The 18,563-nt window shown below is 34.2% G+C and overlaps 1 protein-coding gene across 1 annotated transcript in view; it reads right to left on the bottom strand.

Moving 5' to 3' along the window:
* The window catches only part of LOC117169470, a 179,282-nt gene that overhangs the window by 12,841 nt on the left and 147,878 nt on the right, over window positions 1-18,563 (bottom strand). Inside the window, exon 8 of the mRNA XM_033355871.1 lies at window positions 18,454-18,524. Within this exon, the coding sequence (XP_033211762.1) occupies window positions 18,454-18,524 (71 nt within the window). The remainder of the gene's footprint in view (window positions 1-18,453; window positions 18,525-18,563) is intronic.

Here is an 18,563-nt window from a genome sequence, read left to right as displayed (position 1 = left end):
AGGGAGCTCTTCTTAATATTTTGACACCAAAATCATGTCGATACACCTTACCGACTGCGAGTAAAGCCACCCACGCTTTAACTTGACAGACTGTATAATTGTCATAAATAGAATTTCAATTTGAGATAGTTAAACGATTAAAAAAAAAATTCTATAAAGAAAACCAGAACAAAGTCTTTTATACATATGTTTTTTAATTTTTAATCCTTATTTAATATTTCTTACTTTGTTATCAAAAATAACTAATGTTTACGCTTTAAAGTTTTATTTTTAGTTATTAAGTTTCAATAATTAAAGCCTTGGCAGAGATAACGTTTTATCAACAAAATAGTTTCATTTAAAACTATGCTTACATCAAGACAAGAAATTTTTACCAAGGATTTTGTGTTCTATGTCCTAATATAAGTTACATTAAACATAGTATATAATATACACCGTATATAACTGCACACAATATATGCCCAGGATGGCCTTTTACTTGTGGAATAAGTTTTTACAAAAAAATAATAAATAATTATGTAAAAATAAATTACTTCAAATTCAATAATTACAAGTCCTTGGTTCATTCAAAATAGGAATAAGAAATTCGACAACTGAAATAAGTGTGTTTTAGAGTTCCAGTAAGAAGCTTCAAAGATAGAGAAATGAATACTTAAAATAAAAAACTGCAAATATAAGGTTAAAATAAAATACTTCAAGAATATCAATACCAAACAATAACATTTCCAAATAAAAATATTTAAAGTAATATTATCTTTTAGAGACATTCATCATCAAACAATTTAAGAATATTATAAATTAAAATTAAAGTCATGTTTATCTAACAAAAAAATATAGGGGCTTTCGAATATTTAAGAATTTTCTAGTCAGATTTTATCACCTCAAACGTATTTTTATTGATACAATCTGGGCATTTCGATTTTTATAAAAGATTGTTTTCTACAAACTCATATTTTCAGTTATATTTTAATTTAAAATTTAAATCTTCTAAATTGGACAAGGACAAATTTAAATCTGTTGAAGTTAATGTTTTTGAGTTAATAATTAAATAGATGAAAAGCACAGGATAAGTGAGAGCAAATCGAATTAAAAAATTCAGTTCACACAGAATTATTGAAGATTTAAAAATCCCAATTCAAAGCGTAAAACCAAGAGAATTAAAAATTTAATATAACAACAATTATTCTTGATCATTTTTCTGACAACAAAAAGATAATCGTATTTAGATAATTTGTGACAAACCAAAAGAATATTGTGGTGTTTTGGGAAAAATATGAAAAGCACAATGCGAGTGATAAAATCTGACCAGAAAATTATTAAATATTCGAAAGCCCCTTTATTTTTTGTTAGATAACCATGACTTTAATTTTAATTTATAATATTCTTAAATTGTTTGATGATAAAGGTCTCTAAAAGATAGTGTTACTTTAAATATTTTTATTTGGAAATGTTATTGTTTGGTATTGTTATTTTTAAAGTATTTTATTTTGACCTTATATTTTCAGTTTTTTATTTTAAGTATTCATTTCTCTATCTTTGAGGCTTCTTACTGGAACTCTTTAAAACACACTTATTTAAGTATAAAAAGACTTTGTTCTGGTTTTCTTTATAGAAATTTTTTTTTATTGTTTAACGGACCTTTTTCTCAAATCTTGTTCAAAAAAAAAAGAAAAAATATGCCTGCCATGCGGGCACCTCCTCATCGCGCGCTTTGCGCGCGGCTTGCTTCGCTCGCAAGTTTGAGCGCGCCCAGGGCGCGCGACGGTTAAATCTCGCTCTTCGCGCTCGATAATAGGTTACCTCGCGCTTCGCGCTCAAACATAATTACACCTCGCGCTGCGCGCTCGGATATTTATTCTTTGCATTTGGAATGCTTCGCAAAAACCTTATTAAAAAGATGTCTTTTAGATGGCAGTATTTATATGCTTCTTCATATTCTGAATTGTTTATTTAATTATGTATAGTCAAAGATTAAGTTTCTCAAAGCTCTGTAGGCTTTGAGGTACACATTCTCATTGTGACACTCGCGCTGCGCGCTCGATTTCCGACAGACATTTGTAAACAGGTTTTGTTGGATTTTTTTCTTGTAACTTTCGTCGTTTTTCCACACAGTTTTTTTTTCCAACTTTAGTTTTCACGAATAAAACAAAAAATACGCATCCTAGCAAGAAGTGATTCTTAACGAAATTGTAGATTTTTTTTGGGAGAAACATTTTTGTCAATTCATCTTTTTTTATATCCTTCATAGTTTGTTCACAAAATGGAATTTTTGATTTTCCATTATTTTTTGTGCATCAAAATTTGAATTTTCGATTTGGAAGAAAATCTAAAAATTAGTTATGATAATCTTGCAGGGCTTTTGAAAAGAAATGTTTTTCTTTTCTTGACTTTTTTTTATATCCTGCGTTTTTCGGCTTCAAATTTTGACTTTCGGTTGATTAAAAAAATTTTGAAAACGCTATAACTCTGAGAATTTTCTTTTTATCGAAAAAAGTCATTAGGATAAAGTGTTTTTTATTTTTAATGCTAAAAACATCTGTGCATAGAATTTTTAAATTCAGAAAAAAGTTGTCTAAAAAATTTTCAAAATGGTGCTCACTTTTTGAATTTTTATCAAAAATGGCTGGTTCACGAACTCGTCTTTTCTTTTGGGACCTAACAGACAGGCACGATCCTAAAAACCTGATTTTCGGATTCAGGGGGTCTCGAGACGTGGAGATCCGTTGAAAAAGTGTGATGTCAAATTTCCGACAATTTTAATACTTTCTCAATCATAAGTGATGAAAATGTAAAAAGAAGGCATTGCATATAGTCATACAGTATCTTTTAACGAAATATTAGTGATACTAATTAGAATTTATCACTTTTACTGTTTCCAGTAAGAGTATTTGACATTCGAAATTCGTGAATCACGAAGATTGTTGGTTGTATTTAATTTTGAAGCACTTTGCGATTCTTTTCATTGCACAAACATCCCAGTCTCTAAAAATGAAATAGCTATTAACATATATAGTCAATACAATGGCATCATATAATTCTAGTGAATAAAACGAATTTAAATGAATAATTTTTTTAGAGCAATACAAATTCCTAAACCTATCATTACTTTCGACTCCCTAGAAAGAATATGTGAACTTTTTTCTAATAATCAATTGAACAATTTTCTTTTTTTTAGAACAGAATAATAGATTTTCTTTATTATTTGTTTAAATCAGTAAAAAATAAACTGAAGAACTTACATAAGGTGATTCAATATTTTGATAAGTCTGTACTCTAGAGATTTGTTTATCATAACTCCCATGTGCACAGTTATAATCGTCTTATCGTTGTGCGGTTGAGTGCAATGATGAGTAACGAGACTATTTTCTAGATTTTCATTGTTCGCAGAACACATTTTGCCAGAGATGCTTTGTAAATTTACACCTCTGTAACAATAAAAAGTATTGTTTTCTATCTCAAATTGAAATATTATTCATGTCAATTATATATAAATTCTTCGATAATTTGCTCTTATTTATAAACCAATATACCTAGGAAATACATTTTGCGCTTTTTATTATATCCACATGAAAAATATTTTAATCTTCTTCTTTTTAAATATGGAAAGTTTATTTTTAATGCCACTTAAATAATTCTACAATTATCGTGTTATTTATGTACATAAGAGGTTTGGTCTGCAATACTGCTTCGATCCAGGTTGCTGATCAATCTCTCTAGGAATCACCCCAATTGAAGAGCCTCACAAAGTTATCATTTGGAGGCTATCCACTCGGTCCCATTAGTATCCAAGGTATTTTTTCTAACTTCCCATTCACCTTTCCGTCACTAGTAAATAGGCTACCAAGATATATATACTTATCAACTTATTCTATCCTCTTATCATTTAGGACAATTTAAAACAATTTGATTTTTACCTGTTCCTTTAAACACCATTATTTTTGTTTTATTGAAGTTAATTTTACGACCTATGTTCTTCATGTTTGAATTTAGTTTGCTCAACATTCCTTGCGCATTCTCGATTGACTCTGTCATAATATCCTTATCATTTGCGAAATCTAACCCACGTACCCTCACTGTCTTGAGATCTATAATGTTTTCGTCGAATATGGCCATTTTTAGACATTTGTCTATGAATATAATAAATATTTATGATGACATGACGCATCCTTGTTTAACACCTTGCATAATATCGAACCAAACACTCAGTTTTCCATTAACTCTTACACTCGCTTTGCTACCTGAATATATTATTTTCATTGCTTATAGCAGCCATCCATTGAAACCGTGCTCTGTTAGGACTTCCCAAAGTTTACTTCCGTCCACTGTGTCAAACGCTTTTTCTAGGTCAACAAATTTACAGAAGACTTTTTTCCATACTCTTGAACTTTTTTCTGTGTGATGTTCCCGGCATAAGTCCACTTAAGACTACCCACATTTTTCCTATTGTTATTTTTATCACTCTAAGAATAAGTATTTTTGAATATATTTCACAGACGATACTTGATAAGCAGATACCTCTATATGTATTGCAGTTGCCTTTGTCTCTCTTTCCTTGCTATATTGACACCTAAAAGAGTCTCTCAAAGATTTAGTATCCGGTCTGTACCATAAAACATTTCACCTTTGGTATTATCACGCTGACAAACTCTATACTTTTACTTTCCTTCATATATTTATAAAATTGTTTCTTCTTTTCTTCAAAGTCGTTCTGCATTCTCTTCTCTTTCTGTTTTATCTTTACTTTCCTTGACTAGTAGCTTAACTTTCCTTTTTTGGTGTCTGTAATCGTTTTAATGTCTATTCCTTTCCTTATCGCTAATGCCTGTGATTTCCTACCTTCTTTCATGTGATTTTTTCTTTTCCGAATGATACCATTCCACCATACATCGCCAGACGTTCTTCCTAAAACCGCAGTACAACATTCTGAGGGTAGCCCATGCGCACTCTCTATTTTATTGTCTATTAGTGCCTTGCAAGTTATCTCATCTATGCGCTCCTTTATCATATCCTGAAAAGCTATGGACACTTCCGGTTTGTGTCAATTTTCCATCTTCATTCACGCTTGTTTCATTATACTGGTTCTCTTTCTTATCCATCCCTAATCTAACTTTATTTTGAAGACTAGAACGTTATGATCAGTATTGAATTTAGAGCCCCTCATGAATCTTATATCTTTTTATAGCTCTTCTAGTCTTTCATCCGCAGTAATAAAGAAATAAGTAAGTATAAATAAATCCTTTTTGAGCATAGGCTAACTAACAATTTCCCGTTATCAATTTTTCTTGAATCCCCAAAAATAGCCAGCACCCTTTCTGTATCTTGGCGTTGGGAGCTCACTCATCCGGTCATGTCTTGTAGTATAATGATTCTCTAACCATTATTGCAAGCATTTATAGCATCATTTGAACTGTCCCGGAAGGCGTCTTTTACTTCGCTCGGATCGCCAGCAACTGGAGCGTAGCATGCTGTGTTAATTAATCTTCTAATCACTATTTTCTGTCTAAATCACGTCAATCTAGGAGATACAAATTCATGATCTCTGAGATGCTGCTTTGCTCTTTCATTAAGAATTAAACTAAACCCTTGACTATCATGTGATTCACTACCTACTTCTGACCATATCTCGGGTCCGCCTTTGAATACTCGATTTTTTATGTTTCTAATGTAGCATCCTTTTTCTTCGTTTCAGGTTAACATAAAGTAACTTAAGATTATTCACTCCTTCAGCATTCAAGATGCCAAGTCTCCAATCATCGTCTGAAACTTGACCTTTCACCAAACAAAGTTTCAGTCCACTCTGAAGCTATTTTATTGCTTAAAATGTACGCCCAACTACCACCTTTATGCGAGAGTTTCTTCGGGAGTCGAAATCATGTGAAAAATTAAGGAATTAGTCGTCGTATGGTAGAGAGTCCAGTTATGATGCCCGTCTACCAAACGTCGGTTACTGGAGGGGTGTGAAGGGACAGAACTGGACTTAAGAGAGGCATAGTTGGTGAATGCTTCATACTGAGAAGTTCAGTGTCCGTCAGCAATGTAGCATTAGATGAAAGCTGACATTTTTCCATCTGTCGTTTCCCGTTAAATATGAATTTAATTCTATTGTTTACTTTTTAAAAATAAGTAAAGAATATTTATCGAGAGCTCGAGATTCCGTGAAATACCTCCCACCACTCATCACCCCATCTACGCGTGTCACCTATTACCCCGTCCGTGAGCCGCGTCTATGACCTATCTCTTCCTATGAGAACGTAGTGTGAAGTGGACAGGGAAGATTTCGTGAGTCTTCCCTCTCTCCTAAAAGTTGCGTCTATAGGATCTCCTTCAACCGCTCGCCCTGAAAAATCTCACCTTTCAGAGTAAGCCCCCTTTCTTCGGCGCACTTCACATATACATATATACCTTATAAATAATAAAAACTTGTTTCGTTCAGAGAAAGGGTTAGGAGAGGGACTGAAAGTAAACAGTGTGCAGTAATAATAATTAATTTAAAAATAAATAAAAATGATTGAAAAAATTATTCTTTTGGATGTTAATTTTTTTTGTTTATACAGTCAAACTCTTTAATAGCCCTCCTTCCTGTATTACTTCCAGGAATTGACGCCGCGCCGCAGGTAGACATAACAGGAGCTGCACAAGGTGCGCGCGATTTGCTGTTGTCACTCAGGCGAGCACTCAGGCGTAAGCAAAACAAAAGCGGAGCGGGCTATAATGAGATAGTTCCCACCCACCGTCAGTCCTGAAATTGGCGCTATAGAAGAGTTTGACAGTAAATAAAATGTCAATCGAAAGAAAAAAAAACCTGAACTTTAACGAATTACTCTAAGGGAATATATTTATATGCAATAATAAATTACTTAATCAATTATTATCATTTACTCGCATTAATTGTTACCTCACCAAGTGAAAAATTTGAAAAAAGTTATAAATTTTAGAAAAACCTCCACTTTCGAATTTACTCTAAGAGAATACTGTTTTAAATCAAATAAATTGTTTTAAAAAATTGTTGGGGTATCGACCAATATATCATTATAATATTTTATTAATTGAAAAATAAGTTTCATCAAACAAAATCACAACAAAAAGCTAGCCCCAAAAATTCGCAGAAACAAATCTGTCGCTTATGGGATAATTTTTGGACCCTACAAATGGAATTTATTGGGCGAAAATTTGAAAAGTAATATTTCATTCGTAACTGGAAAATTGTATAGAGGAACGTTAAGGGTAAACTCGATATAACCTAATAGTAATTGACGATTCCTTATATAATTGAAAAACCCCTATTTTTCCTATGGGAAATACGTGTTTCATGGGGCTTGCGACACCTCTGAATATGATTTATTTTCAAACAAAAAAATGCATTTTTCGTGGATTTGAACAAATCGGGTGGGATAATCATGAAATTCCGAGAAAAAAGTCAAATACCCTAATGAATCCTATAGTATATTACGAAAAATGAAAAAAAGTACTTTTCATAGTATATTCATTCCGAATATTTTCAAGTGATTTTTTCTAATTTGTAGTTTAAGAAATGCTCATACACTTGTACTTTTAAATGGAATAAACGTTTGAAATATTTATATTTTATTTTAACTCGTATGATATTATAAGAATATATCTATATAATATAAGCAAGTACCATATTGAGAGGCGCAAAATGAGCATCTTATACATTTTTATAGTTTCAATACTTCGTATAATAGTTCTTGGTTATATTTCCACCAGAAATATTGATGGAAAGCAAAAATGCAGACCATTCAATGTCTACCTGTAGTCTGTAGTATGTAGTCTGTAGTCTGTTGTCTGTAGGCACGATAACTTTCGAAAAATTGCTCAAATTGGATTCTGCTATGGCACGATTTTTTAAGGTCCAAAAAGAAAAAGCGAGTTCGTAAGCCATCTATTTTGGATGATAATTAAAAAATTGAGCGCTTTTTCAACATTTTTGAAACCATATTCTTTTACGATTTGAAAATTCTGTGGACGGTTCTTCATAATACTTAGAAACTCAAACAATTTACCCTCTTGACTTTTTTCTATAAAATGAAAATTATCAAGGTTTGAGCTTTTTCAAGAAAAAAAAGAACGTTTTAAGCCTAATAACGCATAATATAAAAAATATCAAGGAAAGAATAACGTTGATTTTTGAAAGCTCTACAAGATTATCATAACAACTTTTTTTATTTTGTTGAAAAGTTACCAATTTTATTTTACAAACAATAATGACAAATAAAAAAAATTCATTTTTTGGCCGAACTGTGCAAGATACAAAAAAAAATAGATAAAACTAAAATTGCGAACCCTGAAGAGATCTGCAAATTTGTTATGAATGACTTTTTGATAGGTACGCGTAGCTTTCATTCAAAAAGGGCTACAAATTTTTCATAAATATCTTCTACAGGATGCACAGTTTTTTGTTATTAGTAAAAAAATTAATAAAAATACCAAAATTAATTTTTGACAAACGACACAAGCTATAAAACAAATAAATAGACAAAAGTTACTTTTTGACAAAAACACCGAAAACCCATTCAAATTTTTCATAAATAATCTTTGATAGAACACGTTGTTTTTGCTTTAATCGCAAAAAAATAACATACAAAATAAAAAAATTAAAGTTTTTTGAAGAAACGACACAAGGTACGAAAATACTCTACTGAAAATTCCTATATATGTTCCGATATAGGTTCCTGTATTAGACCCTTTCCAGATGCGCCGTAGTTTTCTTTAATCGTTAAAAGCAAGATTAATAATGAAAAAGTTGCAAATACAAGGCAATAAGAATTAGTATGTTTTAATTTTCATGGATATTATGAATTGAAATTATATAAGTTTATTTAAATGATACATGTTTCACCGCAGCCTAGAATACAATTTTAATGTGATCCCAGGCAGAGTTACATAAAAAATGTACTATATTTGATATAAAAGTGTTGAGTATATGTAAAAACCTTGACACGTGGGAAAAAATCGAGTGTGACGCACGAGATACGTCATGAGAATTATTGTGTGTTTTTATTAAACTTTTATTCGAGTAAACCCGGTGATACATCATAGCCATGGACTAAGTCAAGTAACTGATGAGATTAGAATGTTATAACTTGATTCAAATAATTTAGTACGATAGTTGAAACCTACTTCGATGATGTTGTAGGTGTACAATTACGAGCGGCCACGAGCTTTGGAGGTGACAACAGTCACTTCTGGATGCTTTCTTAGAGCTACCATCTGCCACTCCACGGGTTTTTAGTCGCTCGCTTCCTGATTATCAAGAAAGTTTCTTACAATGCGACAGGTGTTTAATAAAACCGCCATCTGAGCTGCTGACAATACCCTACTGACTCCTAAATGTTCAAGATGTTCAGTGCATCTTCTTCACAATGGGATGAATGGATGCATGATTCACATTTCTCCATATGGTCTTTACTTTTTCCTTAACTCGCTATACTTGTGGATCTTGGTTGTATAGGTTGACTGCAACTCGCGGTTAAGCGGACAAGCATTGCCGATGATGTAGACTCTTTTACCTTTTTTTTCCTCACAACACGATGTCAGGTCGATTGGCCCGGATGAAATGCTCCGTTTGTATAGTAACATCCCAATATAAGATGTAATCTTCGCTTTCTCAAACGAGCTTTGGAATGTACCTATAGAAGGGCACCCATTCTTTTAAGAGTCCTAGGTTTAGGGCAAGTTGTTGATGTATGATGCCCGCTACATCATTATGTCTGTGCGTATATTCTCTCTGAGCCATTACGCGACAGCCATCAATAATGTGCTCGATGGATTCGTTGGTATCTCCACATAATCGGCACCGGTCAACCAAGTCTTGATGTAACACGTGTTTGCGATAATTCCTGATGCTGACAACCTTGTCCTGTATTGCAATGACGAATCCTTCCGTCTCTGGATACAGAACACCCCTTTTTAGCCAAATATTAGATGCCTCACTATTCACTTCACTTTGATCTAACGTGTTGGGGTGCTCGCCATGGATGACTTTCTGCTTCCAATTGTATTTCTAATTCCTCTATGGTTTCTGCCCTGATATTCAAGGCCCCATCTGAGGACAAATTTAAGGGCGTATATTCAAGATCCGCTCGACAGATGGTTCTGTAAAGCGCAACATTTCGTTTGCTGTTAAAATAGTCTCGTAACTCTATAACTTGTGACTCGCACAGTTTTTTGACATCTACAATGCCCCTACCCCCTAAATGCCGTGTTAGAACTACCCTTTCAATCACTGAATTTCTGTGGTGCATTCGGTGCTTCGTCATTTCTACGCGAACAATTCTGTTTAACTTTTCAAGGTCGGTGTTAGACCATTTTATGAGACCGAAGAAGTGCGTGAGGACAGGGAAGGCAAATGTGATGATCGCCCTGGTTTTGTTTGCCGAGTTGAAAAAACTCTTCATAATTAAATTGAGTCTCGTAGTAAAGGCAGTCATTAGGCTTGTCTTAACTATCGTATGTTGAATACCCTTAGATTCAAGAATACTAAATCCCTAATTCCACTCTGATTAAATGCACAGTTCTGCATTTATCTAGTCGGAACTCCATGTGGATATCATTGGAAAACTGCTTTGTGACATCAATCACTTGCTGCAGTTTCTGGCTTGAACTAGCGTACAGCTTCAGGTCATCCATGTAAAGAAGATGGGTTACGTGATGACCATCCTCATTATCATGAATTCTGAACCCATGAGACATGCTGTTTAGTGTTTTGCTCAATGGATTCAATGCTAAACAGAACCATAGTGCGATGAAGGAGTCTCCTTGAAATGTGCCCGTCGTAAAGCGTATTGATCCAGTGATCCTTGGTTGTCCATGATCAAAATACTTGATTCTTGTACCCCAGAGCCTCATCGCATGGCTTAGAAAGTCAATAATGCGTGCACAGATTTTGTAAAGTTTTAAGACTACAAGCAAATAGTCATGCGGAATGGAAGGAAACGCTTGCTTGTAGTTAATGTATGCCATGTGTAAGTTCCTTTGATGCTTACGAGCTTGAGTCATGGCAACAGCGTCTATAGTGACTAGATCTTTACAGCCTCGTGAGTTTGTAGAACATCCTTTTTGTTCTTCTCTAAGAATGTCATTCTTGTCACAATAAGAATATGCCTTTCCTGCAATGATAGCTGTAAGACATTTTTAAATTGTTGGAAGACAGGCTATCGGTCGAAAGTAAGATGGTTTTTGAGCGTCTGACTTTTTTTTTATCATATACGTAGTACCTTGGAGCATAAAACCTGGCATCAAATCTGGCTGCTCAATGATCTTCTGAAAACACCTTGCCAACGCAAGATGCACACTCTTCAGATACTTGTACCAAAAGTTGTGCACCATGTCCTGATCTGCAGCTTGCCAATTACTTGCCCTCTTCAAGACAACTGAAACATCCAAAGCTGTGATGCTTGTCAGATGCATTTCTGGGCTATTGCTTGCTCTTGCTTTCTCCAGTTTGAACCACTCAGTATCCAAATTGCATCTGGTCATTTTTCCCCAAACGCCCGACCAGTATTTATTCATATCTTTCAACTGAGGGACTTCGGTGCCTTGGTGGTTATTTGGCTTTACTCTCAGTTCACGATAGAAACTTCTTTCATCTGTCTAAAAGTTTTGGTTTTCTTGCCTTCGTTCATCAATTTCCTTGTACCGACGCAGTCTGGCAGTAAGAACATCAAGTCTCTGTCGTTGAGAGTCTGAAATTTCATCCAATATTGCTGGTGTTACTGTCTCGATGTGCCGAGGGTGGATGATTTTAGTAACATGGTTCCGCAGCTTTCTGGTTCTCTTTCCTTTTTCATATTGAGTTAATCGACCCAATTTGCACCTTACTTTGCTGACATCCATATCCAACCTGATCTTCCATGGTGGATCTCGATCCCTTGCTGGAACAAAAACTGCGTTTTCAGTCCTAGTTTTTCGGCCCAACGTTCTAACGGTTGCTACAGCTGTACAGTATACAAGAGTTTGCACCTCTAACGCATTCTGTGCTACGTTTAAATACGTAGGTAAAACCTTACTGTCGAGATGTGCTATTAGTGTACGCAAATGATTTGTGATGTTCATTTTGGGCAGAGAATGCCTCAGTGTTGGTTCCACATATCTGAACTCTAGTAAAGCATGACCAAAATTCCTTTCCAGGTGCTGTAGTTCTTCTGAGATTTCCCTATCTAAATCATCGTTAGTAATATCCTGATGTGCTTCTAATGGATCCGGTGCATGATCTTTATTATCCCTATCACCTATGCGTTCAGCTTCAATCAAGTCTTCGTTATCCACATCTTCCAAGGCGCATTCAATAAAGGCGCATTCTTGGTTACTCAACCTCTGCTTCTGCCTCTGGTTGTATAAGGTCATCCACCTCTGGAGGATGTGGTGGTGTTGGATCAGCAATAGGTTGAGGAAGAACATTAATCGCTCCTGCTTGACCATTTGTCGCGGCTTTCTCTAACTGATGTTCATTGCTGTCGTTTTTCTACGTCACATAAACCTGTTGTTTAATCTCCATTGCTCGGTCTTCTGTAACATGTAGATTAGTCCTGATGTCTTTCACCTTAGCGATAAGATCTCTTAGTGCGACCTTTTGTATATTAGGATACTTTGTAGCAAATTTTGTTCTTAAATTGTATCCTTTTTCCTTGTCTGTTTCAAACTTCGCACTTTCATAATAGAGACGCACCAATTCCTCTTTCATTGTGGTATCCCAATTGATGCTCTCCCACGGTATTTCTGTCGAGGTAGTTGGCTGCAAACAGCAAGTGCTAGCCAAAGCATTCTCAGCAGGCACAGTTGATGTTCCACAGCTTACCGTTTGTTGCAGAAGTTCTTGCGGGTCACCTGTTTGATTAGTGTGATCTGCCTGACTTTCTCGCAGCTCACTATCGCCACCGTCCCGCATGCTGTGGCCCCAACGGTGGTTCCAGGGGCGCCCCGACGATCCTCGGGAAGCGATAAGCGTTTCAAAATCTTTAATATATTCTCCATTTTTCATTGATGGGTTTTGGTGTTCTACTTAGTCCCTCTCCTCTTCGTTATCAGCCTATTTGGCATGGGAAAGACAGTCAGTAGCTACCTCCAACATTGCCTTCAAAGTCATGAGAGGAGAGCTCACGCCCTACCGCGACATCAACGCGGAACACCTTTGGTAGGGGGAATACCTTCGGTAGGCAGGAACACCTTCGGTAGGGGAAACACCTTCGGTATTATTATTATTATTATTATTATTATTATTATTATTATTACACCTTTAAGCAATTTCGCTTTCGGAGTAGGCGTGACTCACTCCGCAGGGAAGGGATTAATGTGAGGAAAGGATATACGATTTTTAGATTGATCCAGAATTCTCGTGCTATTTAAGTAAATAACACGTTCGTTCCGCAACACTGCTCCGACCCAGGTTGCTGATCAATCTCTCTAGCAATCACCCCAAGCGAAGAACCTCACGAAGTCGTTATGTAAGGTTCCCCACTTGGGGTCCATTAATAGCCAAGGTCTTTGTTTTAGGCGTCATTCACTCTACTGACACTCTTTTTATTAACTATTTGCCACCATACTTTCCTGTCCTGGCATACTACTCTAACTTCTTTCAGGCCCATGCATTTTTTCATGCAGGCTCTCGTGTTTCTATGACTTCTTATGTCTCTTCTCAGTAGGGTCTCATTCACACATTCTAACCATTCTTTCCGCGGTCTACCTCTGGACACGCTGCCATTTACTTTACCTTGATACACTTGTTTCGTTAGTCGTTCATTTGGCATTCTCTCAACATGTCCGAACCATCTTAACCGATTTCTTTCACATGTGTCTACTAAAGTCTCTGATGGACCACATTCTTTAGAATGATGTCGTTACTTACTTTGTCCATAAGGATTTTCCCGCATATCATACGCAAGAATCTCATGTCAATTGCATTAAAATTACTCTTATTTTTTTCTTGATAGGTCCATGTCTCGCTACCGTATAGTACAGTCTGTACAAATATAGTGATGTATTGCCATGTTAGCTTTATTTGATATATTTTTACTTCTGATAAGGGGCCTGCTCTACCAACAACCTATTTACCTTCGTTTATGCGTCTATCGAACTCCTCATATGTCCTCCGGTCCCTAGTAAATGAGCTACGAAAGTATAAAAACTAAAAGTCAAGTTAAAACCAAAAGATCAAACCAAAAATTACCAGAGTGATAGCATTAAAAATATTCTAAAAAACACACGAAACTGATTATTTTAAGCCAAATAACGCATGCTATGAAAAAAAGCCAGGAGAAGAAAATGTTACTTTTTGAATGCTCTACAAGATTGTCATAACGACTTTTTGAATTTTTCAGAAAAATAATGAAAAATCAAAAATTACATTTTTTATTCAACTATTTCACAGGATTTTAAAGATTCTCAAATATATAAATATGTTTAACAAAATTATATATATATAATTTTTCGATTTCGTACCTAAAGGAGGGCCGGGAATGGGAAAATGCGATCGTCCCCCATCTAGTACAACGCTGCTCAAGGTTGGTGACCGTCCCAGCATAAAACACTAAGCAGCTATTACTTTCGATAGAAACTAATCGTTCCCACCCCTCACAGATAGAAGTTTCGTGGAACTGTTGCTGTAACTAGACTCTTCACCTTAGACGCCTTGAGAGACTATTTTAGTGAACTATTAGTAAATGAAGCAATAGGGCATCACAACTGCAATTTAGAAATTGATACGATAAAAAATTCAATTGACAAAGTCAGGTCACTGAGGTTAGAGATATAATTTAGGAGTCAAAAAATGGTAAGGTTGATGTATAGACCGTATCTGTAACGTTTAAATCCTAAAAATAAAATTGGAAATGAGGAAATTCAGTTTTTGAAAAATCGGCAGAAGTTGCAATAAAATGTTTAATAACAACATTTTTGAAAGAGAATGATCATTTTTTTTAAAAGACAATAAAAATATACGTCAATTTTAATACCAATGCATGTTATAAATTGCAATAATATACATTAATGGAAATGAAATATAATTTGAGGGACAAATTCGAGTAGGAAGCACGAGATATGTAATAAGAATGTGTTCATTTAAGCTGAAGGAGCTTTAACAAAAGAGAACTCACTATTACAAAATTACTGTTGTCGCTACTGTGACCTTTAGTTTAAAAAAGTCTGTGCACAAGTGTGGGGAATATTCATAAGACTGAGTTCGGAGCGCGAGGTAAATGAATTATCGAACGCGAAAGGCGAGGGAAATATATTATCAACCTTATCAAGCGCGTTATCGAGCAAGCTGTCGAGGTTAATCAATTTTACACTTATATTGAAATCTTTTTTTAATCCATTTTTTTTTGTTAATTTTTTACTCACATGTACATCCATTGGAAAATTTCTATAAAGAAAATCCAACCTTACTAAGTTACGTAAATTCTCCCTTCCACAGGAGATCGACAGAAATTAAACCCTTTAACCTAAACCTGAGCACACTTGTTTCTGTAAAGCCCCTAAATGCCATAGATTTGCAGCCGTATTTTTATTTGAAGCGCTTGTATTCCACAGTGGGCTTGAGATACTTTTGACCCGAAGGTCGTCCAAAATGAAATTTTCTTGTTGGATATGAAAGTCGGTACCCTTAAGATGATTTGAAGTCCAAAATCAAAATATTTTGTCGGGGATTTTGAAATAAATAGAATTTGTAGTATGTTTTACCTATACGATAGGCCGAAATTCGCTTGATATGCCAATCAATAATAGTCCTGATGTAAAACATAGTGAAACATTAAATTTCTATTTTTTCAATATATGCCCGATAAAATTTTTTTATTTTGAAGTGAAAATTATAGTGAGACTACTTACTTCCAAATCTAATAATATTTTATTTCGGCTAACCTTTCATAAAGCTCTATTTAAGAAATCGAACTTTGGTGTTTGAAATATTAAAATGTTTTTAGAATAAATACAAACTTTTTAAATGAATTATTATATATTCCCACAATATATATTCCCACATCTTCAAAGTTAATTAAAGGAACATCGCATTTCACAAATTCGATTTATTTGAAAAGCCCCCAAAAACGATTTTGATTTATGACCTAAAATCATCTTAAGAAAATCTGCATTCCTATCCAACAAGAAAACTTCATTTCGGAAGACCTTTGGGTTAAATGTATTTCAAGCCCACCGTGATTCATCTGAATATTTGGCCAGAAGAGTGAAAACCGCAGAAAACTAACGCGTTTGAATGCAGACACTCGTTATCGTCAAATGAGCCACGTCCATCCTTGGCGTTAAACCTTCCGCTCAAAAGTAGTTGAACGCATTGAAAACACGACTAACCACGAATACCGAACCGCCCGTCCTTGCGTAAACATTTAAGATCTCGACGATCCTTTCCATTCTATCTACTTTATAAACCGGGGATTGCTTAAAAAGCTACATCTAGTTTTCTTGCGCACACTCCCTACAATCTACAGTTATGAGTTGATTGCCCTTGTATATTTTTACAATTAATAACATTTCCCGCTTACACTCCGACATGGCTCTGGACGGAAAATAAAGGGGCTAATTTAATTCGCAATTAAATGGCAGCCAACGAACGTAAAGGTGGCGATGGGGGAGGGGGAACGCGGACCGGAGTAGGTAGAAGTAGTTGTAAATTATTGTTTTAATTTCTGCGCCACCCTGCCGGGCGTCTCGGGAGAGAAAGAGTCAGTTTAGGGGTGTGTCGGGCTAATTTTATGGACTTGCAAATCCATAAAGTCCGTTAATTTGCTTAAGTGGTACGCTGGGTTCCCGACCGATTGTTAATTCCGCGCGGTTACAGCGGATCGATTTCGCACGAAAGTCATTATTCCTCTCGTTAGAGCATACTGTCATTAAATTCAGACATGTGTAACACAACAATCAAATTATTTACTATCGAGAATCATTCCTGGAATTAAACAGATGAATTGTGCTTGATTGAAAAATTAATATTTTTAGAACAGAGCACAATTCTATCAATTAGATAACAATATTCTAATTTGAGCAGATCTAAATTTAAAACATTAAAAGTTACAGTCTTAAAATAGCCATATAAAAACTTCGTCACACTGCAAGATTAGGTGGAGGGTTCAAAACATTTTGTGATGATTTGTGACTTCAGTCTTTCCCGTATTCTTCTCTTTATCAATTTTCAAATAAATTGCTCTTTTTCCCTGTTCTCAAGAGGCTTCCCTTTTTCGTCGTTTTTTCACGTAATTGCAAACAAAAATAATAGAATATAACACCAAAATTCAACCCATTTTTATTAAAAATTCATTCTCTTTACCTGAAAATTCTACTATTATATTTTGGGTTTAGAATGCATCTCTTTTGTTTAAACCTTCTACTATTTGGTTAAAGATTAAATTATTTTGATGAAAATTCTTTGTATTTTTGAACTGGAAATAGAAATATTTTATTTTTCGCTAAAAAATCATATTTTTTAGTTAAAAATTCAAACATTACATGTTTCTTTGTGAATTTATGTTAGTGTTTGAAAATTCATCCACGTGATTTAACATTAAACTTGTTTGTTAACAACTCATTTTATAAAATGAAGATCCATCTCTTGGTTTCAAAAGTAAACTACGATTTTGTTGAAAATGTATGTATTTGGTAGAAAGTGACATTTTTTAGTTTCATTTTAAACTTTTTTTGCTCACAAGTTCAACAATTTGGTTGAAAATTATTTTTGGATATTGAAACTTTAACGTCTGATTCAAAAATCAACTATTTTGGCGAACATTTGTCCCATTTTTTTAAATTTTTAACTATTTGGCAAAAAATTAATATTTTTTGTTAACAAACTTAACTATATTGATTATAAGAAAATATATAAAACGTTTTAAAAATAGCGTAAAGTACTTTGTGAACGACCCCAAAATTATCATTTAATAATTTATTATTTTTGTCTAAATGGCACCCTTTAAAACATCAAACCGTTTAAAGCACGCAGTGCTTCATTAAAATCATTAAAAAATACCATTCTAAAGTTTTAATTTTCAAATTTAAAAACCAAGAAGCTTCAATTCGATGTACTAAAAAGTAAACGATTATTATGAATTTATAGCATTAAAAATAAAACAATTTCATGAAATAAATATTTAAAAATTATTATCTATCATAAAACTAATATAGTATGGTTTAACAATGTATTGAGAAAAGTTTTGAAAATGTTCATTTAAATTTGAATATTCCTTACAGAGTTTAAAACTCTTAAATCTAAAAATGAAAAGTACCACTGAGTTTCTCAGAGAGTAATTCCACTTTGAAGGTAAATCTTAACCCAGTCCTGTCTGCACAGACGCAAGACTTCCTTTGAGCAAGAATTTTCTTGAATACTTTTCAATTTTTAAGAATTTCAGGAACATTTTTCAATCATACTGGTATAAAGTTGCGAATGAAAAAAAATTTACCAGTAGAATATATATTATTTTAAAGACTTACCCAATATTTCGGTATTTTGCAGGTTAATTAACGGTACTTTCATTTGTGTCGCCTGGATTGCAGATTCACATCTAAAAAAAAAACCAGTCTGTGTAAATAAATATTATACC

The sequence above is a fragment of the Belonocnema kinseyi genome, chromosome 3, assembly GCF_010883055.1.
Source record: "Belonocnema kinseyi isolate 2016_QV_RU_SX_M_011 chromosome 3, B_treatae_v1, whole genome shotgun sequence".
Taxonomy (NCBI): domain Eukaryota; kingdom Metazoa; phylum Arthropoda; class Insecta; order Hymenoptera; family Cynipidae; genus Belonocnema; species Belonocnema kinseyi.
This window is presented reverse-complemented; position numbering and strand designations above follow the sequence as displayed.